General features: G+C 55.3%; 1 protein-coding gene across 3 annotated transcripts in view; it reads right to left on the reverse strand.

Moving 5' to 3' along the window:
* Positions 1–27103, reverse strand: part of prickle3 (prickle homolog 3) — a 43054-nt gene that overhangs the window by 3968 nt on the left and 11983 nt on the right. For 2 of the 3 annotated variants that reach the window (XM_088623891.1, XM_088623890.1), the window contains exons 3-10: positions 10262–10445; positions 8626–8739; positions 6744–6881; positions 6018–6221; positions 4864–5050; positions 3006–3293; positions 2293–2592; positions 839–1264 (exon numbers count right to left, since the gene is read on the reverse strand). In XM_088623891.1, coding sequence (XP_088480017.1) covers positions 839–1264; positions 2293–2592; positions 3006–3293; positions 4864–5050; positions 6018–6221; positions 6744–6881; positions 8626–8739; positions 10262–10445 — 1841 coding nt within the window. Of the gene's footprint in view, positions 1–838; positions 1265–2292; positions 2593–3005; positions 3294–4863; positions 5051–6017; positions 6222–6743; positions 6882–8625; positions 8740–10261; positions 10446–12494; positions 12855–27103 lie in introns of those variants that run through there. The other variant, XM_088623892.1, reaches the window with a different exon arrangement.

The raw sequence follows: 27103 nt of genomic DNA on the forward strand, positions 1-27103 counted from the left end.
CCCCTCTCTCCCAGTTCCCATCCTGGTCTTTTCCCTGTTCCCCTCTCTCCCAGTTCCCATCCTGGTCTTTTCCCAGTGCCCCTCTCTCCCTGTTCCCATCCTGGTCTTTCCCAGTTCCCATCCTGGTCTTTTCCCAGTTCCCATCCTGGTCTTTTCCCAGTTCCCATCCTGGTCTTTTCCCAGTTCCCATCCTGGTCTTTTCCCAGTTCCCCTCTTTCCCTGTTCCCATCCTGGTATTTTCCCAGTTCCCCTCTCTCCCTGTTCCCAACCTGGTCTTTTCCCAGTTCCCATCCTGGTCTTTTCCCAGTTCCCCTCAATCCCTGTTCCCCTCTCTCCCAGTTCCCATCCTGGTCTTTTCCCTGTTCCCCTCTCTCCCAGTTCCCATCCTGGTCTTTTCCCAGTTCCCCTCTCTCCCTGTTCCCATCCTGGTCTTTTCCCAGTTCCCCTCTCTCCCTGTTCCCATCCTGGTATTTTCCCAGTTCCCCTCTCTCCCTGTTCCCAACCTGGTCTTTTCCCAGTTCCCATCCTGGTCTTTTCCCAGTTCCCCTCAATCCCTGTTCCCCTCTCTCCCAGTTCCCATCCTGGTCTTTTCCCTGTTCCCCTCTCTCCCAGTTCCCATCCTGGTCTTTTCCCAGTTCCCCTCTCTCCCTGTTCCCATCCTGGTCTTTCCCAGTGCCCCATCATGGGAACACAGGAACACAACAAAGCCCAGGTGTCAAAAAAGTAAACTTTTAGCAGAATGTTAAATATCTATATAGAACAGCAGAGAAATGCAAACCGTCCCCAAAGTTCCTCCCAGGGAAAAGAAACCGAGCAGCCGGACGCTCGGGACACTCACCCAGGAGCTCCATCTGGGGTGGCATTCCTGACCGGAATGGTTGCCGCTGGAAATGGTGCCGATTCCTCCTGCCAGAAAGCGCATCAGCCTCCTCGCTCCTCTCTCCCTCTTTTCGGAAATCCACCACCACTTCCTGCTCGAGCTCTGGGTCCTCCCCTTCCTCTTCCTCCTCGTCGTCCTCTTCCACCAGGAAGCTGCTGCTGATTGGCTCGCGGAAGCTGACGCGGGCGGTGGTGCTGCGAGACAATTGGCCGGCAGGGGCTGGGGGGAGGGGCTCTGTCCTGGGCGTGTGCTGGGGTCTCAGCACAGAGCTGGGGGGCTCCACAGAGGGAGGGGGGCTGGGGCAGATCTCTGCTGGACATAGGTGGTTCCCCAGGTTTGGCATGGAGTAACGCTGAGACCGTGGGGCTTTGTCCCGCTCTGCCACTAAAGTCAGAGAGAGAGAGAGACAGACAGACTCTAAAATCAGGAGATCTAAAAAGAAGACATACTGGCCGCGTATCTGATCAGGGTGAGAAACCACAGGGAAAAACAATCGCTGATAAAGTACAGGCTCAGTGACCACAGCCTGGCCATAGACACTGGATACAAGCAGCCCTGGCTGCCCAGAGAGGACAGGCTCAGTGACCACAGCCTGGCCATAGAGACTGGACACAGACAGACCTGGCTGTCCAGAGAGGACAGGCTCAGTGATCAGAGAAAGAAACTAGGAGACACAGGCAGACCTGGCTGCCCTGAGAGACAGAGACGCACTTTCTATTTCTCACAGAGCAGCACTCGGGGGAATAGACAAACATTCTTCCCCAAAATAACAAATTTAATCCCAGAATTCCCACTCCTGCCAGAACCAGAACGGCCCCCAGTCCTACAGGGGGAGGAAACTCAATAGAGCTGCAGCCGTGTGTGTGATCCCCTGTCCAGCCTGACAGGAAAGACCCCCTTTCATGTGATGTCTGTACATGTCCAATAAGAGAGCATATTTTCTCTGTTGTACACGTCTGGGTTAGAGGCTCATTGCTCGGAGAGAGAAAGGCACGGTTCTTCAGAGATGCAGAGCAGTACAGGGAGAAAGGAGAGAGCTCAGGGATAAGGGGGTGGGTACGGAAGACCACAGGGGGGAGACAAGGGGAGGAGAGACGCAGGAAGGAAACGCAGGATGAGAGATGGTGACAGAACACAGTTTTCTCTGTCCGTAGTGAAGCCGCGCTCGGCCAGTTGTCTTCTGGTATCTGTGCGGCAGGATTTTAAGAATCACAGGTTCTGATCCATGATCGATGTGGTAAATATCTAGAAGCAGACCCCGACCAGAGGGCTGACAAGGCTGCACACATTCTGTCAGAAGCCACAGAAAGATGCACCGAACCGGGTCAGAACCAGGACATTAAAAGTAGACTCGGAGCCAGTAGTGACAAGACAACACGCCACAGCGCCCCCCCTCCACCCCAGCAACTCACCAGAAGCTGTCTGGTCTGCTGTGGTCCCAGAATCCCTTGTGGTTGACGTTCCACGAGAGGTGTACCTGGGAGGGGAGTGGTCAAAGAGAGGGGGCTGTTCCCCTTCGAACTCGAGACAGCTGATTGGACGGTCAGGCTTGGGGGTGGGGTGACCGAGCCCCAGGGTGCTCTGGGATTGCTCTGTTGCTGGAGCGGGACCCAGGCCGTTGGGGAGCAGATCTTGCTGGGTAGGCGACGTTCTGGGGGGGTGCCCGTTGGCCAGGGGTACCCCGTTCGGAACAGAGGGCTTAGCTGTCTGAGCTGCAGAGTCAGGAAGGAAGGGGAAACAACAAAATGTCAGGAGCTTGTCACGCAGCGCACAGTCAGATAAAAAAAACCACCGTGGCGTCGCCATGACAACCACAAGCTCTGCAGACGGCATATGTGCTGCGCTGGATGAAGAGAAGAGACACTGAATGAACAAGTTACTGATTCTACAGGGATCGCTACCCTCAATTTAAGAATGCAGAAGCCCCTATTTATTTTTGCATCTCCCGTTTTGCAATCTCGTCACGGTCAGTTTCACGGTCCAACACAAAAACGTTTACGCCTCTGGCATCCCAGAGCCCTGTACTGCACAGAACTGAAAGTCAGGAGAGAAAACGCACAAGAAAAACTCCTGAAAAGACGGAATCTCAACGAAATGAGCAAAGCCAGACGCCGAGGAGCCCGACCTGCGCTCTCCTTGCGGCCCGCAGTGCGGTCCTCCGGCCGGCAGGGGGCGCTGTGGGCCTTGGCGCGGCGCTGGCAGTGCGGCGTGCGGCCGCCCTGGAAGGCGGAGTCGCAGGAGTCGGAGGCGTCGGGGTCGTCGCCCAGGCTGCAGGCCCGCGAGCAGAAGATCAGGCCCTGCTTGGGCAGGAAGGGGCGGCCGAGCAGCGGCAGGCGGCAGCGGGCGCAGCAGAAGCAGGACTCGGTGGCGTGCCAGTGCTGCCCCTCGTAGGTCATCTGGCCGTGGTCGATGCCTGAGGGGGCGAGGGGAGGAAGAGGAGTTCAAGGGAGAGGAGGGGGAGGCAGGAGGAAGAGGAGTTCAAGGGAGAGGAGGGGGAGGCAGGAGGAAGAGGGGAGAGGAGAGGGAGGCAGGAGGAAGAGGGGAGAGGAGGGGGAGGCAGGAGGAAGAGGAGTTCAAGGGAGAGGAGTTCAAGGGAGAGGAGGGGGAGGCAGGAGGAAGAGGGGAGAGGAGGGGGAGGCAGGAGGAAGAGGGGAGAGGAGAGGGAGGCAGGAGGAAGAGGGGAGAGGAGAGGGAGGCAGGAGGAAGAGGGGAGAGGAGGGGGAGGCAGGAGGAAGAGGGGAGAGGAGAGGGAGGCAGGAGGAAGAGGGGAGAGGAGGGGGAGGCAGGAGGAAGAGAAGCAGGGGCTATTAACATCACTATTAAAATCGTGACGCCTGCCATGTCCATGTGTGAACGGTAACACACAGGACACAAGACCACTTACGAGAGGGGGGCCACTCGACACGGCCAGTTCATTGATCCCCAGACTTCGACTCACTATTTTACTGGATTAAAACACCACGTGCCCTCCAGTCCCAGATCACCGGCCTGGCCTCACATCCGCCTCCTGCGAAGGACGTTTCGAATGTTCCCGTAGTAAACCGAGACCAGGCCGAGACATCCTCTTCCTTAACCCTAATCCTTGGGGTGGTGCGGTGGCACAGCGCCTGTGGCTGGGAGGTTGCCAGTTCAAACCCCGCGGCCGGCAGAGGAATCCTACTCTGTTGGGCCCCTTCACCCCAACTGCTCCAGGAGTGCTGTACAATGGCTGACCCTGCGCTCTAACCTGGGTCTGTGAAAAGACAAACTCCTAATGCAAGAAATTGTACAGGGCCAATCAAGTGATGTGATGTGATGTTAACCACTCACAGAGCAAGAACAGACCTACCTTTTGAAACAAAGCACACAGATGGCTCAGATGGTGCGCGGGGGGAGGAGTCTCGGTCAGGGACGGAGCCGGGGGGGGTCTTGGTCTCGGGACAGGGACGGCTCAGGAGCCGGGGGGGTCTTGGTCTCGGGACAGGGACGGCTCAGGAGCCAGGGGGGTCTCGAACAGGGATGGCGCAGGCGCCGGGTGGGGGTCTCGGACACGGACGGAGTGAGGGATGGGGGGGGGGACCTCTGTCTCAGACAGGGACGGCTCAGGAGCCGGGGGGGTCTCGGTCTCGGACAGGGACGGCTCAGGAGCCGGGGGGGTCTCGGTCTCGGACAGGGAGGGCTCAGGAGCCGGGGGGGTCTCGGTCTCGGGACAGGGACGGCTCAGGAGCCGGGGGGGTCTCTGTCTCGGACAGGGACGGCTCAGGAGCCGGGGGGGTCTCGGTCTCGGACAGGGACGGCTCAGGAGCCGGGGGGGTCTCTGTCTCGGACAGGGAGGGCTCAGGAGCCGGGGGGGTCTCTGTCTCGGGACAGGGACGGCTCAGGAGCCGGGGGGGACCTCTGTCTCGGGACAGGGAGGGCTCAGGAGCCGGGGGGGACCTCTGTCTCGGGACAGGGAGGGCTCAGGAGCCGGGGGGGTCTCGGTCTCGGACAGGGCGGCGCTGTACCTATGTGCTCGCCGCAGGTGTCGCAGTACTCCGCGTACAGAGCCTCGTAGCAGGCGCAGCAGTAGGGCCGGCTCTCCCTCATGATGTAGCGCTGGCCGCCCAGCGCCGTCTCGCACTCGAAGCAGCAGAAGTGCTTCATGTGCCAGTGGCGGCCCTCTGCCTCCGTGCACTCGTCCGCCAGGATGATCTGCTCCGGGGGGGAGAGAGAAACAGCGTGTCGGACAGCGGGACAGCGAATCCAAACCAGGAGACCCCTCACCGCGGCCCCAGTCCAGCTCTTCAATCCCAACCAATAGCTAAGTGCTCACGAGGGTCATCGCAGATGGAGAGAAAGGTCTATGGCCAACATCTTTAACTTCGTTCAGAGATGAATGATGCTGGGCGGCACAGTGGAGCAGCGCTGGGGCCCTGGGTTTGTTTCCTGGGGCACAGTCTGTGTGGAGTCTGCATGTTCTCCCTAGGCTTGCATGAGCTTCCTCCCACAGTCCAAAGACATGCTGGTGGGCCAACTGGCTTCTGGGAAAACTGGCCCTGTGTGTGTGTGTGTGTGTGTGTGTGTGTGTGTGTGTGTGTGTGTGTGTGTGTGTGTGTGTGTGGCCCGTGATGGACTGGCGTCCTGTCCCGGGTGTATCCAGCCTTTCTCCTTGCTGGGATAGACTCCGGCTTTTCCGCGACCCTGAACTGGAAACAGATGGATCAAGGAGGCTGGTTTCCAAAACCAAAGCCTGGCAGCTGTCCTGGAAAGGCCTGCCTCCGGGAGAGAGCGGGCCACGCTCGGCGAAACGTTCGGACTCGGGAGCCCCGCGGGCGGGGAGGGTGTCACGGTGGCACAGCAGAGTAGGGTGCACCAGCAAGGACCGGGGCGCGGCGCCGATGGGGGACGGGGGAGACCGCGGCAGGAAGGGAGGGGCGTCATGGCGCCGATGGGGGACGGGGACACCGCAGCAGGATGGGAGGGGCGCGGCGCCGATGGGGGACGGGGGACACCGCGGCAGGAAGGGAGGGGCGCGGCGCTGATGGGGGACGGGGGACACCGCAGCAGGAAGGGAGGGGCGCGGCGCTGATGGGGGACGGGGGACACCGCAGCAGGAAGGGAGGGGCGCCGATGGGGGACGGGGGACACCGGAGCAGGAAGGGAGGGGCGCGGCGCTCACCTCGTCGCAGGCCTGGCAGCGCGGCTTGAGGCTCTCAGCGTGGTGCCGGCCGCAGTAGATCTTGCCGTCCTGGTAGAAGTAGATGAGGTCCACCAGCAGCTCGCCGCAGGTGGCGCACTGGAAGCACTGCGGGTGCCAGCAGGCCCCGTGCCCCGCCCGGCTGGCGAACACCGCGATGTCGCCACCCCGGATCTGCTTGCCGCACTGGAGGGAGGGCAAAGGCGAGGAGAGACAGAGAGGCCGTCAAGATCGGCGCTCCGCCTAGCCGGACGCTGGACACAGGCCGATCTGCTTGCCGGAGTCACCCCCCCTCTCTCTGCCCCTCTACCCCTCCTCCCCTTCCTCTCTCTCTACCTGTACCCCCTCTCTCTGCCCCTCTACCCCTCCTCCCCTTCCTCTCTCTCTACCTGTACCCCCTCTCTCTGCCCCTCTACCCCTCCTCCCCTTCCTCTCTCTCTACCTGTACCCCCTCTACCCCTCCTCCTCTCTCTACCTGTACCCCCTCTCTCTGCCCCTCTACCTGTACCCCCTGTCTGCCCCTCTACCCCTCCTCCTCCTCTCTCTACCTGTACCCCCTCTCTCTGCCCCTCTACCCCTCCTCTCTCTCTCTACCTGTACCCCCTCTACCCCTCCTCCTCCTCTCTCTACCTGTACCCCCTCTACCCCTCCTCCTCCTCCTCCTCCTCTCTCTACCTGTACCCCCTCTCCCTGCCCCCCGATCTGTACCTGTTGACAGATGGCCCCTGTCATGGTGACGGGGAAGAGCCTGACCACCCCCCTGCCCAGATTCTCCCTCTTCCTCTGCTGGCTGAACAGCCTCAGCTCCCTCTGCTCGTCCTCGTCCAGGGAGTTGCAGTACTGTGGCTGAGGGAGAGAGCACCCAGGTCAGAGGGCGGCGCCCGCGAGGGGAGGGGCGGCGCCAAGCAGCGGGCGTGCGCGAGTTCGTCCCCCGCTGACCCGCTCGGCCAGCCCATGAGGGTTTGAAGCGGAGTTCTGGGATTTGCCCGGGAGTGCTGTGTCCGGTCTCAAGAGGGCACTATTTCTCAATCAAATCTGACGAGACAACTGGCGGGCACCTCCGGAGCAGAGCCCGGGGAAGTCAGAGCACCAGGGTCTCGACACGTTAGAATAAAAAAAAGACGCGTCTGTCCTGTATTAACTGCTGCCTCAGCTTGCTTGTTACAAGCCTGGTCGACCAGCCTGAGGCCAGCTGAAGCGTAGAGCCTGTCTGTCAGACGCAAGGAGGGCACAGCAGGAGTTGTTTGTTCTCCTGGGCTGGCGTGTACGTGTGTTACCTCAGTCATGATGCTGTAGCAGCTCTGTGCTCTGCTCAGGGGCTGGAGTGGGTGTGTGTTACCTCAGAGATGATGCTGTAGCAGCTCTGTGCTCTGCTCAGGGCTGGAGTGGGTGTGTGTTACCTCAGTCATGATGCTGTAGCAGCTCTGTGCTCTGCTCAGGGCTGGAGTGGGTGTGTTACCTCAGTCATGATGCTGTAGCAGCTCTGTGCTCTGCTCAGGGGTGGAGTGGGTGTGTTACCTCAGTCATGATGCTGTAGCAGCTCTGTGCTCTGCTCAGGGCTGGAGTGGGTGTGTTACCTCAGTCATGATGCTGTAGCAGCTCTGTGCTCTGCTCAGGGCTGGAGTGGGTGTGTTACCTCAGTCATGATGCTGTAGCAGCTCTGTGCTCTGCTCAGGGCTGGAGTGGGTGTGTGTTACCTCAGTCATGATGCTGTAGCAGCTCTGTGCTCTGCTCAGGGGCTGGAGTGGGTGTGTGTTACCTCAGTCATGATGCTGTAGCAGCTCTGTGCTCTGCTCAGGGGTGGAGTGGGTGTGTTACCTCAGTCATGATGCTGTAGCAGCTCTGTGCTCTGCTCAGGGCTGGAGTGGGTGTGTTACCTCAGTCATGATGCTGTAGCAGCTCTGTGCTCTGCTCAGGGCTGGAGTGGGTGTGTGTTACCTCAGTCATGATGCTGTAGCAGCTCTGTGCTCTGCTCAGGGCTGGAGTGGGTGTGTGTTACCTCAGTCATGATGCTGTAGCAGCTCTGTGCTCTGCTCAGGGCTGGAGTGGGTGTGTGTTACCTCAGTCATGATGCTGTAGCAGCTCTGTGCTCTGCTCAGGGGTGGAGTGGGTGTGTTACCTCAGTCATGATGCTGTAGCAGCTCTGTGTTCTGCTCAGGGGTGGAGTGTGTGTGTGTTACCTCAATCATGATGCTGTAGCAGCTCTGTGTTCTGCTCAGGGGTGGAGTGTGTGTGTGTTACCTCAGTCATGATGCTGTAGCAGCTCTGTTCTCTGCTCAGGGGTGGAGTGGGTGTGTGTTACCTCAGTCATGATGCTGTAGCAGCTCTGTGCTCTGCTCAGGGGCTGGAGTGGGTGTGTTACCTCAGTCATGATGCTGTAGCAGCTCTGTGCTCTGCTCAGGGGTGGAGTGGGTGTGTGTTACCTCAGTCATGATGCTGTAGCAGCTCTGTGCTCTGCTCAGGGGCTGGAGTGGGTGTGTGTTACCTCAGTCATGATGCTGTAGCAGCTCTGTGCTCTGCTCAGGGGTGGAGTGGGTGTGTGTTACCTCAGTCATGATGCTGTACGTGTGCATGTACCACTGTGTATTACCTCGCTGTCGTGGGCTGGAAGCTGGTGTAGCAGTTGTTTGATGCGGTGTCTCTCTCCAGGGCTGTTGACATAGGGCACCCTGTCCTCAGGGATACAGCTGAAATACTGATACACCTGCAGACACACAATGAGGTTCACAGGTCACAGCTGCCCAGAGTACTTCATCCATTTCAGCCCCCAAATGTAACTCCTGCCAACACCAGGAGCTGAATCTTTCTAGTGCGGAACCTTACAGTGAGTGGATATGTGGAGACAGAGAAGAGGGAGTATAACATGGTTTAAGACACTTGCTTTCTGCTCCATCTGGTCCAGTTTGTACTAAACCCATGGGGAAGATCCCCGGTATCAGTCTTACTATGATATGTACAGCCTGACCACAGGTACGGTCACCAGGTTTAGGACCAAACGAGCTAATGAGCAAATAAGAGCTGAGTGAACTGAAATGGCTCTTCCTCTGATGCAGCAGTGTGGCTGACGGCCGATGAGCACAACTCTGTCCCACCGGGCCACGACAATGCCAAGAGTGGACCCAGGGAGCTGGAATGATTGACCCCCAAGTGTGTTTACAGATCTGCCACAAGGAACCCAACACTGTGGGACCATATCCCAGAATACCTTGCTGGAGGAAGTCCCAATAGTGGACTAGGAATGAAGCTAAATAAACCCAAAACATTTAACACACTCCCTGAGGTTATCCATTACATTCTCACATTCTCGTTCCCATCAGTAACGCATCTTGATCAGGGTAGAAAGTGTCAGGCTTAGGGTATTGATTTAAAGCAAACAGATATTCCAGATTCCCCTCTTGATTTTAAGGAGAGTCCCATAAGGCTGTGTTCCAAGGCCGAAATTCCCGGTCTGTTTTGTTTTTCTGCAAGCCTGATGGCTCCAGTACAGCGCCGCCCTGGTGCCCACAGGGCGTTACTACCTCTGGGACATTACCAGCTCTTGTGATTATGAAGAGAGACAGTCTCCCACTGCAGGGATCACAGCACAGCTGTGCAAGATGGGGAGGGTGTGGGCTCTAACAATGAAAAGGACAACTAACCCCCAAAGCACACATTAATATTTGATTGCTGTTCCACAGTAACGATGCTCAGGTTTACTGGTTGGCAACATGTGGGCTGCACAAGTTTTAACATCTTGCTTGATACCCTGTTAATAAGTGAGCATCTCATTTTTCAGCACTTCTGATGGTGTAACTCCAGCCTGTGGAGAGACAGATTCATTGAAGGTGCACACAGCTCGACAGTTGAATAATTAAAGCCATTTATTAATTATACAGGAAAACGCTGGGCTTCCTTTGTGTGGCTGAAGTGGGGTGTGCTCTGCGTTTCCTTGTGAACATGTCCGCTCCTCAGAGCTGGGCGCCCACTGAGCCCTGCGCTCTGTTCCCCAATCTGCATCTTCCCCTCTGCATCTCCGCCCCTGCGCCCCCCTACTGTGCCCACCCAATCAGCTGCCCGTTCTGGACCCCCACTCTGTATCTCCGCCCCCCCACTCTGTTCCCCCCACTATGCCCCCCCAACTCTGCACCCACTGCACTCTGTGCACCTCCGGTCTCCAGTATGCCTCCTCTCCCTGTACCCCCCCCCCGCACCCCAGTGTTCCCCAGTGCACCCCCCTGCGCTCTGACCTGCTCGGGCTTGAGCCCAGGGGGCACCCAGGCGTACTCCTCGGAGGCGCAGCCCGAGTCGTCGTCGGAGATGGAGTGGCGCTGGAAGTCGGACACCAGCTTCAGCATCATCTTCTCCAGGTCCCCCGGCACGGCCCTCACCGCGTGGTCCTCCCGGGCGCACTTACAGTGCAGGCAGATCTTCCTGGAGACACACAGAGCTGTTAGCGCTACCTGCACCGGCCCCGCCCACCCACAGCGCCCCGCCCACAGCGCCCCGCCCACACCACAGAGGGCGCCTGCCCGGCTTGCCTACCCGCTGTCCCCTCTGCGGGAGCACAGCGCAGGGCAGGCCAGGTCAGGGCCACACCCGGAGCAGCACACAAGGGGGCTGTTAACCCCAACTGCATATCAGGAACCTGGAGCTCCCGGAAACGGCACGTGCAAACTCCACACACAAGGTGACCAGGGCTCTAATCCATGCTGTGGGACAGCAGCACTTAGAGAAGAAGGCGAAAACAGAAAAGCCCCAGACGAACAGCTCTTGGCGCTGACCGCTGTGCACGAGCGCGCAGTAAAACCTGAAACGGATCAAAGCCACAGATGGGGTTTTGGAATCTGTCGATACATTTCTTCAAGTCTACAAAACGTAAAAGGGCCGCGCCGTCTGCAAACCGCGGAGACGCTTTCGTTTCTGAAACACGAGGTCTTCATCAGCAGAACTCCCCAGGTGCAGAGACAAACCAGGAAGCAGCAGGCTGACTCGGGACAAGGCACTGCGCAGCACCCTGACGGCAGACACTGCGCTTCCTAGAGCTCTGAAACACAGCAGCCACACACACACACTCGCTACACACCACAGAGCAACAACGGTCACGAAACACAAAAGCGCAGGAGCACAAGTGCACTTGGACAAGCCTGATGATCAGAGTGCCATCGCAGCACCTTTCAGCACGAGGCCATATTCCCGTCCAAGGACAGAGCAGAGACACCGCTCCCTAAACTAGGGGGGCGTGGCCGCCCGAGGACCGGACCCCCAGAAGGCAAAACCCGGAGCCCCCTGCCCAAGACGCAGAGCACTCCGTCTCCGCCGTCTCCTCAAGGAAAACAAGTCTTAGGACTTTTCCTTCTTTCTTTCCATCCTTTCTCACCACCCTGGTGCCCAGCCATCTTCTCCCCTGCCTGCTCCGCTCAGAACATCCGCCGCCCGATTTTATTTTCCCCACTGAGCTCCTCCGGGAAAGACGTCTGTGCCCGGGAGCAGATGGACCAAGCAGCTTTCCTCTTCATCCCTTTGGATCTTAAGCCCTCCTTCCCTCTCTCTCCCTCCTGGGGTTAAACACCTAATCAGGACAGCAGTGCCACGAGCAGCCCCTGTACTCACACACGGGGCGCAGAGGTCACCCAAACCAGACCTTTCAACGACACCTCACTGGTTTCACGCGCACGACATCAAATTCGCTGTTTTTGTCCCCCTCGACAGAGAACCCGAGCCCTGCCCGGAGAAACACTTCCCCACAGGGATGTGTCTGCTCCCGTTTGTGCTCGGTCTTTTCCCACCACAGCCTCGTTAAGGCAGGACTGCTCTCATCATTACGGCGGGATTAAACCTGTTTGTGTACGAATACTTTCTGCAGCCGCTGATTATATATCACACCTCTCACAAGTCAGGATAAAACAGATACAGAAAATTCCCTGCGTTCACTGTACGTATTGATTTGGAAGATCCTGTATGACGAACAGCTACATGAATGTAAGAAAGTGTTAGAATACGTGTCAGGAGCACTGACTTCATCCGCATTACATTAAATGTAGGAAACACTATGTTGCTTCATCTTTAATTACTCTGGAATTACAGGCTCTTATTATACAGGGTTACCAGCAATTTTAAAGGGGAGAGAGGGTGGAGCAGTTCCTTCGCTGCTCCCCCAGCCTCTGTACGCGGTCTCTCTTACAAGGACCGGAGCAGGACAATTAAAACAACGGGGTTAGAGCTTGTAACTGGGGCGGGGCTCGGCTCGGGCGATGTCCCAGTCTGACAGGGTGCCAGCTCTGTCGGATCCCCGTCTCGGGGAGCCACGCCAGGGGAGCTTACCCGCCCCCCACCTTGAGAAAACGGACACCCACGCCTTTCGGACGAATTCCTCCGCATCACCCCGGCGCGATCGAATTTCATACAAAGACAACGGAGGACAGACGGCTCGCAGATCTACCACGGCGAGATCGACACAGAAAATATTCAGAGCTGACTTACAGAGGGTATCCAGACACCACAGGCAGCCGTAAAGACAGTCCAGGCAGAGTCACCCCAGGGGTGCCCACACGCAGGGGAAGAGAGGAGGCCCAGCCAGAGACGAGCAGCTACAGAGGCAAGAATACTGCACCCTGTGTGACTCGGGCTTAGAGACACAGTTATTTGGGTTAAGCAGAATAATGACTCCTGACAGCTCGGCTCCTAATTAAGAGACCCCTGCCACTTCACATAATCGGGTGTTAAGCTTGATTTAAGTCAGGTCAAAAGTCTCACTCCCGGGAAGAGGGGCGGGGGGGTAGTTGAGGAGCAGTCTGGGATGGTTTCTCATGAAAGGGATCAAGGGATTACGCTCTCCTGAGCCAGGGGTGGGAGCTGAGCAGCTGAGAACTCCTCAACTCAGGTCACTGCTCTTGTGATCAAAGTCACTGCCCCTGAACAGCTCAGGCAGGAAACTTCCTAATGCCCCAGGCACCTGCATGAACACACTCGGTCCAGGGACGGTCAGATACCAGGCACCAGGCCCCGCATTAGCAGTTGGCTTGGTTATACTGCAAAGCCGGATGAATGATCAATATGTCAAACAATGAACAAGCCAGCTGTGCCAAGATCAACCACAGAGACTTTACATATAGGGCTCTACAGAATCTATAGGGCTAGTATTTGATTTTCGACGGACCAGGCAGACTTTGGCCAGCAGGGAAACAGTTCATGATCACTGGGGGTGGGAAAGCATTGATTGGATTCTGCAACAGACTATGAAAGGACTTTAAAAAGTTAACAATAGGCAAGGCCTTAAACAGGAGGGCAACGAATAAAGAAACATTACAGGACAGGAATGTTAACGGCAGGAGAATGTTATCAGCCACCTCTTTTATCTCCAATGGGAATGCCTCTATGGGTACTCAGTGCTGAAGAGAACAGGCATCCTTTCACAGCAGGGAGCCCGTTGCGTCTTTAAAGGCAAAGCGTGCCTGCTACAATCCTGCACCCCTCGGACAGCCCCGCTCCAGACAGCGACTCGCCTCGGGAAGACGGGAGCTGCACGACGAGCCAGCGAGACTCGAGTGTATTTCACTGGCCACACCTGGGAGAGGAAAGCCCGGCTGTATCCCAGCGCCCCAGCCTGGACAATCCTGCTTACTTGGCTCCGGTTTCCACCTGGCACCTGGCTCCCTCTGTCCGGCGTGCCACTGTTCATTCTGTACATCGCGTACGAACATCGTGGCACAAGATTTCACCTAAAAGAAGGTTGTTTTAACCTTTTATACTAACCTTTAGATTATTTTAGCCTGGAGTGGGACAGTCTTAATCTGAACTCACTGCACGGCCACAGTGTATACCCACAGCCCTGGAGCTGAAGGGACGGTCCAGGTAAGCCGTTCGCCACATGACCTCAGCACACAGCAGGAGGCCAGTGAGTGTCTACTCATTGGCCAGGGGGATGCTACGTCACTTAGGGAACGAATCAATCCCAGACCTGATGTGGGGGTGAATGCCAACACCATGCCCCCCTCCCGCCCACCAGGCTGGATGCAGACTGGGAGCTCCATTCAGAATTCCAGCAGGGAGAGGGAAGATGGGCATCACTGACCACCATGGACTAGGACATCTCTCCCTTCACTTTCAGGGGGGTAATTCAGGAAACCCAGCGCTGCAGTTGCTCAGGATAGGAGCTCCAAACAAACCCACACCTCCAGAGCCAACAGAGCTCACAGGAGGAAGACCAGGGGGGTGAATCAAGTCAGCTTGCACAGCCTGTTGCCTGTACTCCTTCACAGGGCATTCCAGTCCCTTAACTGGTCTAGAGTCGCCCAGGTAACTGGCCCAATGCCCCTCTCCCCACCAGGAGACAAGTAACAATTATACTTCCTGTCCATCTCAATGGATCACAAAGCACTTGGCCCACGGCAAGGGTCCCTCTTCATCCAGCAGTGGGTCATCTGGTGATCCACCACCTGGCCCATTAACACCACCGTCAGGAGGGACCCGATTTTCCCTGGAGGTCTCCCGCCCCGCACTGACCAGGCCCAGCCTCGCGGAGCTTCCGAGACCAGAGCAGGTCAGGCTACAGGACGTCAACACTGCTGCGCAAGAGCAGCTTTAACCCCGGACAAAAGTGACAAATCTAACAAACACACCCAAACACATGTGGTCCTTCATCAGAGACATCCCAGGCCCTGTGAATCAAACGTCAGCATTGTGCATGAGCATCTGTGTGAGGCCCTGCACTGCTGGACAAAGACAAGCTAGATCCCAACTGCTGGGTTTGTGTCTGGTCCCTTTTGTGCTCAGTATTGTGTAGCGCACAGTATTACTCCCAGAAGAATCAGAATGTTATTATAACACAGCATGACAACCAGAAGACCCAGCAGCACCTGGATCTGAAAAGCACAAGGTACTGTGCTTTTCAATATAAGCCACATTACCTCAGCCCACTGTGGCTCCAGAGCCAGGGCAGTGACTTCACTGAACATTAACGTGGGCCCAGTATGGACCCGTTCACCAAAGGACTGGGAAAGGGACGGATCATGATCGTGCTCTGCCCCTGACGACAGCGCACTCAAGGCCAAGGCAAGACAGAACCAAACAAACCTCTCGGAGTCTGTAAAAAATAGGACAGGTACAACACAATGTTTCTACATTGAGGCATGAGCTCGTCTCTGCATCAGCACTGACAGCCAGAAGATATTCTGCACGCCAGCTGTACGAATGCTGCCTTGTGATCAGGTTGCACAGTCCTTCTACAGTCCATCAGCCACTTCCAGAACTGCAGAACACTGACAGGGGACTTGAATTCATTGACTCTTAACCTGAACATAGTATCTGAGAGACTTGCATCCCTCGCTGCACGATTTCAGAGGGGCTGCAGTGCAGTAATCCATTTTGAATAAAACACTTGTTTGTAAAAGGTCTGGTTAAGACCGCTACTGCGTTTTCTCATGCCCTGCTGATGAAGCTGACCTAGCCTCTTCTGCAGGGGCAGAACTGGGAACTGTTACCTCTAACTCTCACCTTCCTGAGCTAACAAGCTAATTACTCCCTTAATCGGTCACAAGTGCCAGCCCTCCCATATTTCCAGGGGGAGATGGATTATGAAGATTATGAAGATGAAATCCTGCAACATTGAGCCACCCAGGTCTCAGCTTCACAATAAGATGAGGCAGTCTTAGGGTGTACGATCCTTTACAGCACTCTGTGCCCACCCGTATCGATCAGATTGTAGACGTTTCCCAGGCGCAGGAACTCCAGTTTGATGGTTTTAAGACAGTTTGGCTTCTGTTTTTTTTAATCTCATAATTGTAATGTGCTCTCCGTAGATGAAAAAGCGATGAAAAAGCGAGTCGTGAACCTGGAGCTGCCTACATCCCACCCAGCAGCCCAGAAACAGTTTTAAGAACGCGTGCTCTTTTATACCCCATCTCAGGCCAGGGAAAGACATCCGCCGGAATTCCCGATCCTGCGAGCAGCTGTGGGCATTGGAGGGGTTTATCAGTCTCCTATCTGCCTCAGCCTCAGCTCAGCAGCAGCTCCTCTTCATCAGAGATCAGAGGGGTTTATCAGTCTCCTATCTCCCTCAGCCTCAGCTCAGCAGCAGCTCCTCTTCATCAGAGATCAGAGGGGTTTATCAGTCAAGACATTTCATTGCCAGCAACTACTGCTGAACGCCGTATTGTTGTGCCTTTGATAAATAAACTTTGATTAGATTTCTTCAGCGGGGGGGGGGTACCTTATCCACACAATGCCAGCAACGGCCCCCATGTGTAGTCGACACAAAAGAGGTGCAAATTGCACCCAGTCCACAGCGCTTCAGGAGCTGTTAGCACACTAGTGAAAGTCACACATAGTTGGGTTCCCCTGTAATGCAGACCCCAGCGAGGGGCTGAAAAGCATCTTATTTTTGCACCCATCCATTTTCTAACCAATGAACAATGAACACAAGGGAGGGCTCACTCCAGATGAGACGCCAGTCCAGCGCAGGACAGACATACTCACACCAGGGCTAGTCTGCCCAGAAGCCAATTAACCCACCAGCATGTCTTTGGACCTGTGGGAGGAAACGGCAGCACCTGGAGGAAACCCATATGAACAAAGGGAGAACATGCAAACTCCACACAGACAGCACCCCAGGTCTGGAACAGAACCCAGTCCTACATTAAAAGAAACTGGCAGATGATGAAGACTCTCCAGCTCAGGCAAGGCTTAATACCAGAATTCATATGAAAACTTTTCTGTCAACATGAACTACTAGGGTTTGTGCTCTAAACAAGTGAGTGATCAGTACTGCCCAGGGGAGTTATGCGATGACAATCCAGCACAATTCAGCCACTCTTTCTTACTGCTGACCTCTGCCCATCCCAAGCATTTCTGGGACTCAACCTGTAAAGGCGCTATATAGAACAGGACTGCAGAGCAAACCTGGCCGTCTTATACCTTTTACCAAAGGAAACCACATTAAACCAGAGAACTATAATGACACAGCAACTTCACACACAGGCAAGAGACAATGAGAAACTCCCCCTCTTTACCTCTGCTCCAACTCCAACAGGTATCCATTCTGCCTTTCAAACATGGCCCGTCCGGAAATGGAAACCCAGGCTGCTACTCTTGCAATCCAGGACCGAGAGGAAGACTTGTTGTTCTCGCCGGCCAGTAACTGAACCGGTTCACTGGCTCTTGGCCCCGGCAGCAGTGGGGAAGCACAGCGCTGTGATGTGGCGGCTCTGCGGGACGACGCTCATTGTGTCCTTATCAAAATGGCCCTGTCCCTTTTCAGAGCTCTGTGGGACAGCTCTTTCTCTCTGCAGCCAGCGCTGTCGGCACACACAATGGACCGGACACACCCCCCCAGCCCTCCTCCGTGCCTCCCACTCTCACCCCTCCCCTGGGCTGGCTGCAGAATAGGCACTCAGGCGCAGTGTGCCCCCTGACACACAGTGACTCCCCGGGGGCAGTTCTCGGAGGGCAAGAGCTCTCCCAGTCGTCATCGTGAAGCCCAGGTTACAGGCGTCTCTTCCATTGTGTCGAACTAGACTGTTGAGGGTGCGAATTGCAAGAATGCAGGAGGGGGGTGGGGAGAGCAGTGTTTTAGCGCCGAGTCCCCTAAATTGTTCTGCCTGAAACACCCACAGGTGTGATCTGGGCACAGGAGCCGAATCCCGGATCCAATTCACAGGCCCTACAGAGACGGGCAGGCTGGAATACAGAGAAAACTATTTTCTAGGAGATTTTATATTTTATTCTGCTCTCTGTAAGGCTTTGGAGATCGTGCCCGCTGTGCCTCTGGGAGTTCCGGGTTCGAGTCCCAGCCAGTGCTATAAATCGGAAGCAGTGGTTCAAGCCCTGGTCTCGTTTTAGGAAGGTTGCGGGCTCAAATCCCCGTGTACCCATCAGCAAGTTAACCCTCTCAGACTCCTCGAGATAAATGCATTTGCACACATCCTGCTGGGTAAAATCGCTTTGGAGAAAATCACCCACCAAGCAAATTACTGCTTAGCGTAACACAGTCAGAACATGTACTGTACTCAGACCCCGACAGCCTCAGTCACCCACTCATCCACCTGGAAAGTAAACAGTCTATTGAAGGGAAACACAAACAAGCTGGCAGAAATCCCATTTCTTTCCCAAACAGCTTCCGGATTCCTACTTTTTATCCTTGCACACAAAATCCCGATCCGATGGGCGACTTGCCCAGCCCGCCCGGGGATGGAACTGGGGGTACGGGGGGGTGGCTGCATTATTTCACAGCTGGAAACGGGAGGTCGAGCAGAGTCAGCAGGAAGAAGGGGCCTCCCCCGGGCCAGTGTCCGGGTTCGAGGGGCTCTCGTCGTTCCGGAGGCCACTCGGCGCAGGGAGCAGCCCCCCCGGTGGCCGAAGCGAGCGAGCAGACGGGAGTCTGGGACAGGCCTTCACATCCTCTCTTTCCTTGCAGGTCTCTCTCATTGTCGAACCTCACAACGCTCTCCCCCCATACCCCGCGACGAGCTGTCCGTCACACACCCTGAACAAAGACCCTATTGTCCGCGCGGCCCGTCCGTCACTGCCCCCGGCAGCGGTCACCGGCTGGGAGGGGGGACACACGCCGGAGTACGCCCTCGGCCCCCCGACTCCCAGCCCGGCAAGGCTTGGGGTCTGCACACAGGCCGCAGAAACGCAAACCAGCGAGCGTCCAGCTAGGAGACGGACCTGACACGACGAGGAAAGTCACTGCAGCACAGACACGGCGCTGGGAGACCGGGCTAAAGGTGCAGAATTTAAACCAAGAGATGGGATATGAATATGGAGTAACGGGCCCGTTAGGTCACGTTTAGAATACTGTGTATATTGTGGTCACTACGTTATGGAAAGGACAATCCTGAGAAGAGCGACCAGGTACACTGACAGCTCTACAGCTTCAGTCTCGATCAGAGAAGACGAGGGGTGTTCGAACTCCTCGAAGGCATCAGCAGAGCCAACCAGGGGATACCAGTGGAAACAACACAGAAGAGCATCTAAAACCAAGAACAGGAGGCACTTCTTTACACAAAGGGGTGTGGGAGTGGGGAACAAGCTGCCCAGCTGCGTCTTTGAAGCCGATATCCGGAATCATCTGGATGAGATGCTGGAATCAAATCGACTACTAACTACCCGCAGGGGCAGAATGGCCTCTTCTTGTCTGCAAACGCTCTTGTGTTCTTCCTGTGCAGCCTGACCTGAGGCCCTGTGTTGTTCGTGCTGTGTGGGCTGATCCTGCTCAGATCTCAGAACCCTTTGCAGGTCGAGAGGTCAGAGGTCAGCCCCTGGTGCTCTCAGGCTGGACACAGTGAGGGCGAGAGCATAGCATTGTCTATGGGCCACACTGCAGGGGTGAAGGCTCCCTAAGTCCATTTATTACTCCCAGCTCCTTGACTTCACACAGTACATTAACAATTGGGGCTGAGCCAGTCAAGAATAAGAAGTTACAAAATATTATTGTCTAGTATTTCAGTGGAGCAAGCCAGGGTAAATCAGAAAAAACACAAACCCAGGGAGAACATGCAAACTCCGCACAAGTGCCCCAAGCGCGTTAGGTAGCAATGCCTCTTCTCATTTGCCCATCTGTGCATTAGCAGGAATCCATTCATCCCCTGTGAGGGCCAACCTCAGGATTTAGGACATAAGCCTGGATTTAGGACGCCCCGTTGTGAAACATGAACTTGACGACGACAGTGAAGCTCTGCTGGGCGTGTGTCAGAGAAAACGGACCCGCGGTTCTCTTCAAATTAATATTTCCCAACTGCCAGCAGCTGGAGTGGGAATTCTCAGGGATCATTTCACGTCCCTGACAAGGATGAAATAAGTTTTTTTCAGGATTTCTTAAAAAGGCGACCTCGGGTCACAAAAGGCCGGACAGCTATCATGCAGAGGTTCCCCCAGCTGTGCTCCTGGAGAACCCCACACCTCCTGAGCTTCGTTCCTGCCACGCTCTTTCCTTAAGCGACTCCTCAATTAGGCTAACGAGCTGCTTGATCGGACCTGTTGCATCATTTGTTTACTGCTCACCAGCTGGAGATCTTAAATAGCTTACCCACAGCCGCGAATAGAAGGCCAGCCTGTGCGAAAACCCGCAGAAACAAACAAAGCAATTAAAGAGCTCAAACTAATCCCGTTACCCGGTCATGGATGGGTTCGGCTGTGTAACCGAGAGCTCGGCCAGGACTGAACCCCTGTATCGGACACCGCAGAGCTGTAAGGCCGCTCCTGAGAGGTGCGGAGCGGACTCTGCGTTTCTGGGGCTCTCAGAGAGCACCCCACCAGCTCCGCGCAGCCGAGCCGTTACCAGTTACCAGCCGTTACCGTTACCAGTTACCAGCACACAGTGGGGAGAGGGCAGGGCGGGACAGGGACACAGATGGGCCCTGCTTGTCGTGTGTCAGTAGCTGCTGATGGAGAGAGAAATGAGCACTAATGCGTTTGGCCCCCTGTCTTTAAAGCCACCTAATCACCCTTTTGTTTCGCCATGTCAGGGGTGCCCCTCGGGGAGCAGTGGGGTTAATACTAACTGGATTGGGGGCCCACAGCAGCAGGGGAACAGCCGGGGCAACTGGTCCATCGACACAGCCCGCCCCCCTCCTCCCTCAATGGGAGAAGATTGATGAGGTGTGTTTGTGGACACAGGAAGGGCATTTTAATTAACAGACAGAGGAGGCTGAGAGCGTAAAGGGACACGCAGGCACACGGCCAAAACAGATCGGAAAGAGAACGGGAGTGTGAGCGAGATTCCCCACAGGATATCCGAAATAAAACGGCTTGGAAAATAGCTGCCACAAAAATAACACTCAGCCCGCCTGGGGCTTTAACTGCAGTGAGAGGGAGAGGAGGAACAGGGAGAGAGAGGATTTGATGCAGAGAGAGAGAGAGAGGAGGCACCAGGAGAGAGAAGTCTTGTACACACACTGTAGTTCTGTAAAAAAAACAGTGTGCACGTGCAGAGAAAAAACACCTATCAATATGTCTAGGTCCAAATTGAGCCAATAACCACTGGTAATCAATATACAGAATACAGCAGTAACCCCTTCCAGCAGGAGGCCCGTCGGAGCCCCGAGACGAGCCCCCTCAGCCAGCTGGTTTTGAAGCCCACAGCACCGGCTCACACAGGCAGCAGCCAGCCCTCAGGACAGCACTGCTACAGCAGCATCAATCACAGACAACCACATGACAGCAGAATCCAAACAAACTGGAATGCTACCAGCCCCTGAACAGACAGCACCCACCCGTCGAGAATATGACAAGGGTGAGAGACAACAAGAGGAAACAGAACCTGACCAAGTGCAGACTCAGCGACCACAGCCTGGCCATAGAGACTAGACACAGGCAGCCCTGGCTGTCCAGAGAGGACAGGCTCAGCAACCACAGCCTGGCCATAGAGACTGGACACAGGCAGCCCTGGCTGTCCAGAGAGGACAGGCTCAGTGACCACAGCCTGGCCATAGAGACTGGACACAGGCAGCCCTGGCTGTCCAGAGAGGACAGGCTCAGTGACCACAGCCTGGCCATAGAAACTGGACACAGGCAGCCCTGGCTGTCCAGAGAGGACAGGCTCAGTCACCACAGCCTGGCCACAGAGACTGGACACAGGCAGACCTGGCTGTCCAGTGAGGACAGGCTGCACACCCACTGCCAGCGGGGAGAAGCAGAGACAGAGGTGCACTTCCTACTGCACTGTGAGAAATACCCTGGGATTAGATAAACAGTCTTCTCCAAATTGACAAACCTAATCCCAGAATTCCCACACCTGCCAGAATCAGGACAACTCCCAAACCTGCTGGGGGAGGAAATCCAACAGAGCTGCAGCCCAGTGTGTGATCTCTTCCCTAAAATAACACGTTATTTTAATAAACATAATAACAGTTTGTACACCGTTATTATGCGTTCCAAATACGTGGATGTATTTGTTGTAAATGTTTACTAATTGTTATTGCGTTGGCAACACTGCAATTCACCAGTCATGTCATTAAAAGCTTGTTGACTTGAAATCTGATGGGGGAGGTACAGAGAAAGTAAGAGGAGACAAACATCAGAGAAACCACTGGAGGGCACTACAGCAGATGAAGAGACACGAAGCAGGACTGGACTAGCTTCTCTCAAGACCCAACACTCGGAACGTTCCAGCGTCACCTGTTACCTGTTCCCAAACCAGTCCCAGAAATACTGCAGAGTTTCGTGTGTGCGCACATGCGCTTCATGGTGCAAGCACACCTGTTTCTGCTCGTTTTGCCCGACACCCACTCACTTGTTTGGTAATTAGCAGTTATTTGAACCCAGGATCTCACCCAGCCATTTCCTGAAAGATGCCAGGATATCAGCTTCAACATAGTGGCTGGGCAGCTCGTTCCACACTCCCACCACTCTTTGTGTAAAGTCATTCTTGTCCTGTTGTGTTAGAAATGTACCTCCCCCACTTTCTCTCCACTGAAACAGGAGCATCTTTGTTGTTCTTGTTGTCTGTCTCACTGGGGAGTGGAGAGGGAGGGAGGGGTAATATGACACACAACAAAGTACTGTAAATCACTGCTTGCGAAACATGTAATTAAAATGTTTTTCGTGGGCTACGTGTGCTGTGCCGCGCAGGACAGGCTCTCTCCTGAGAAAGTCGCGATCTGACACGAAGAGGTGCTGCCTGCTCTGGGCTAGAGGGGTGACAGACAGGTGCTGAGGTCCCAGGGTACTGGCGAGGAGCACAATAATATCCCCTCCCATCATCATTTACACAGCGTCCCAGCAGAGACAGCCACACAGCCTGCACCCGGGCTCCAGGTCTGGCCAGCGCTGGCTCCTGAGCTCCTCTGCACCTGCCTGTAACTCCCAGCTGCCTGCGGTCTGCCTGGCTTGGGTCGGGCCTCACACCAGTACGAGACCCAGGGCCTTTCAGGGCCTGGCTGAGCTGGCCCCGCAAGGGAGACCTGTCGCGCTCGGCGCCGGCACTCGACTTGCACACTTTCAGCTTACAGGTGTGCAAACCCACACACCTGGGCACTTTGGCAAGAGCTCAGGAGCGGACGTCGGAGACGGGCTGCGCCACCCCTCTCCAGCACAGCCCGGCTTGGCAGAATCACACCTGGGATCCAAAACTTCCAGATTTCTAGAGCCCTCGCTGCTGCTCCACAGAAAAGTGTAGTTAAGACACTAGAATAGTTACAAATGAGAGTATTCCCATCTAGATCATTTACGAGCTAGCAGTCAATTGATCCCACAATCTCATCCAGCTGTTTCTTGAAAGAAGCCAAGGTATCAGCTTCAACACCATGGCTGGGCAGCTTGTTCCACACCCCCACCTCTCTTTGTGTGAAGAAGTATTGTTCGTTTTTCTAGTCAATTGTTCCCAGGATCTTGTCCAGCTCTGTCTTGAAAGAAGCCGGGGTATCAGCTACAGCCACATGGTGGGGCAGCTTGTTCCACACTCCCACCTCCCTCTGGGTAAAGAAACTATCATCACCACTTCCCAACATGCGGGTTCCAGAGTCAGAATCCACTCTGCAAGCTCACACAACACACATAGCTTCATAGCTTCTGGTGCCAGGACTGAGGGCTCCACACCTGTCGCACCCGAGACCGAGCCCCCCTCGCCTTCCACAGCCCAGTGCAGACCGTACAGGCCACGGGGGGGGGGGGGGGGGGCTGGGGGCAGTCCCACCTTGCAGACTGGGACCGCAGAGCTGGGTGCGGCAGACCTGTGCGCTGCAGAATAACAGCACTCCTGCATGTGGAGAGACGGAGGCGACACGCTCTCTCAAATACCACCAGTCCCACAGACGTGCCGCCCCAGCCATGAAGGGGTTAAACATTAAGCTCAGCTAGCGACCATCTCCCCCCGCCCCCCCCCCCCCAGGCCGTGTCTTAATACAATAAATCGCTTCCGCACGGCCGCATGCGTCAGCCCCACTGAGGCTCATCTCCATGAGTCACTGATCCTGACAAACCCCTTCAGGGGAAGAGGTGCCGGAGGAGGGCGAGAGCTCCAGCGCGAGACGGGCCCTGCAGGGCCAGGACACAGGGTCATCGCCGGGCGGCCAGTGGTCAGTGCTGGGCAGGGACATGGTCAGTGTTGGGTAGGCATGTGGTCAGCGGTCAGTGCTGAGCAGGGACAGGGTCAGAGCTGGGCATGGACAGGGTCAGTGGTCAGTGCTGGGCAGGCATGTGGTCAGTGGTCAGAGCTGGGCAGGCATGTGGTCAGTGGTCAGAGCTGGGCAGGGACAGGGTCTCCCCTCACCACCGCTCCTGTGTGCGTTTTTAAACCCTTGCTCCATGAATACGCCAGACTGCCGCCTTTATTCCGGGGGACCCGGGGGGCAGGAACAGCACAGGAAGAGACCCCGAGCAGCCTGGCCTGGTGTCCTGTCTGGTGCCGTAGTGCTTGAAACTCCGCAGCTCAGGAAAAAGGCGATGTGAGGTGCTTTATTTCGGGGCGGAAAAAAAGCCCAGATCAAACGGCCTTTTTCTCAGCCTCGGTTTGGGATTCCTGCGGAGAGCCCTGTAATGAGCTCAGCCCAGCCCGCAGTGACCGGAGGCCAGCGGCAGCTCCTGCTCAGGATATCCGGCCGGATCTTCACACGGCTTCGAACTCGAACCTGATCTCGCTGGCTCTCTGCCACCGCAACCTGCCGGTCTGTTGACTTCTGACAGGCTGGACCTATATAGTCTGTGGCTCCGATCCTGTTGCGCTCTGATCTGCAGGAAAGGGCTGGTACTTCCATTCCGAACCCCGGAAGCAGGGATAAGCCATCGCACTGCAGCCTACAGGCCAAACCAACAACAACTCACTCGGAGACGGGACGGGGAAGTCGAGGAGGAAAAACGGGTAAAAAAAGAGTGAAGACAAGAGCTGGTCCCCGAACCCCTGTTCAGGGGAGGAGGAAGAGGACGGGGGGGAAACTGGGAAACTTGGGGAATTCCCGGGAGAGAGAGACCGCAGCAGCGGAGAGGGAGGCTGGCGTCTCCACCAGCAGCAGGGGCTCAGGGCTAATCGCGTTAGCGTGACAGCGGGGATCAGGGCGTTCAAGAGGGCGGGGCGTCAGTCCAATTACAGTCAACAGGAGCACACCTCCTCATCATCTGCAGCTGCAGATCTGCCGTTTACAACCCTGATGACTTTCATAAACTGCCTCCCCCCATCAAAACAAGATTGAGCTCATTTTCAGTGCCTCTTCCTTTGTAATACGCACCTAGGAACTCCGACGAAACCTAAGTGGGCAGTATGGCACAGTGTGGGCTATTGGAGACATTTTTTTATTTTATCCGGAGTCAGGTTTACGTTTATACGACCCCTTCCTCAAGCAGCAGCGCAACCAGTCTGTTACTGGATAAGAACTGAAACTTCACATCGCCATCGGGATGCTCAGTATATATATATTAAAAAAAAACAATGTTTCTCTGAGGCCCTTTATGAAAAAAGGTTTTGAACAGAGAAGATGTCAGAGCTGCAGGAGGTTCAGACCCTTGAACAGACCCTTTTCTTAGCCGACCGGCGGGAGTCTCCACGTGCAACAGGACAGATCAAAGCAGCACCGTAACAGAGCAGCCTGACGCTCCACCGACAACATGATTAATGAAAAAATTCCTTACACTTATATAGCGCTTTTCTGGACACTCCATTCAAAGTGCTGTACAGGTAATGGGGATCCCCTCCACCCCCACCAGTGTTCAGCCCCACCTGGATGATGCTCCAGTCCTCTCCCCACACACCAGCTCTCAGTGGGGAGGAGAGCAGAATGATGAGGCCAGTTCAGAGAGGGGGGTTATTAGGAGGCCATGACTGGTAAAGGCCAGGGGGGAAATATGGCCAGGACGCCAGGGTAACACCCCTACTCTTTTTAAGAAACGCCCTGGGATTTTTAATGTCCAAGGAGAGTCAGGACCTCGGTTTTATGTCTCATCTGAAGGATGGAGCCTTTTTACAGTATAGTCTCTCCTTCACTATACTGGGGCATTAGGACCCACACACACCGCAGGGTGAGCGCCCCCTACTGGTCCCTCTAACACCTCTTCCAGCAGCAGCCTGAGCTTTCCCAGGAGGTCTCCCATCCAGGCACTGGCCAGGCTCCCACCTGCTGAGCTTCAGCGGGGGGCCAGTTGTGGATTGCAGGGTGATATTAAACTAGGATGATATTGCTGTTGCTGCTAACGCAATATCCCAGCCTGCGGCCACTGCGTACGTGCGGTGAATTTTGGATATCTAGGGCATCCTCTGAAAAGCTCCAGGGATGTTGCAAAAACAGCGTCTCGATGCATAGCTGCTTGAAACCAGGCTTCTCAACCGTCACTGACTGCCTCCCGATTGCCCAGGTGTCAGAAGAACAGGTACAGACGAGAGGAGCCTTGAGATCTCAGGAGCCCATCCAGCTGTTTCTTGAAAGAGGCCAGCGTGTCGGCTTCAAGAGCCACAGACACCCACTCGGACGATCATAGGGCTGAGCGAAAGTCTCTTCCCTTTGGTTGACAGATCGGTGCCTTGTGTGTTCTTCAGAAGAGCTCCATCTCGGTCCAAGACCTCATTCAGCTTTAACCTGGACCTGCTTCTGCACAGGAACTGCCAGCAGCTCTCATGCTAAACATCTCAGAGTCACTGCACTGTCACCACGAGTGCTATTGTATACCGTCAGTGTGAGCACTGGTCCACACTGTATACATCCACATTATATACTGTCAGTGTGAGCACTGTTCCACTGTTACTGTGAGCAGTTCCACACTGTATATAGCCACATTACAAACTGTTACTGTGAGCACTGGTGCACACTGTATATATCCACATTATACACTGTTACTGTGAGTGCTATTATATACTGTATATATCCACATTATACACTGTTACTGTGAGTGCTATTATATACTGTATATATCCACATTATACACTGTTACCGTGAGCAGTTCCACACCGTATATATCCACATTATACACTGTCACTATGAGCACTGGTCCACACTGTATACATCCACATTATATACTGTCAGTGTGAGCACTGTTCCACTGTAACTGTGAGCAGTTCCACACTGTATCTATCCACATTACACACTGTTACTGTGAGCCCTGGTCCACACTGTATACAGTATATATTATGCATATTATGCACTGTCGCTATTAACTTTGAGCATTTAAAG

The sequence above is a fragment of the Lepisosteus platostomus genome, chromosome 3, assembly GCF_059453375.1.
Source record: "Lepisosteus platostomus isolate fLepPlt1 chromosome 3, fLepPlt1.hap1, whole genome shotgun sequence".
NCBI lineage: Eukaryota > Metazoa > Chordata > Actinopteri > Semionotiformes > Lepisosteidae > Lepisosteus > Lepisosteus platostomus.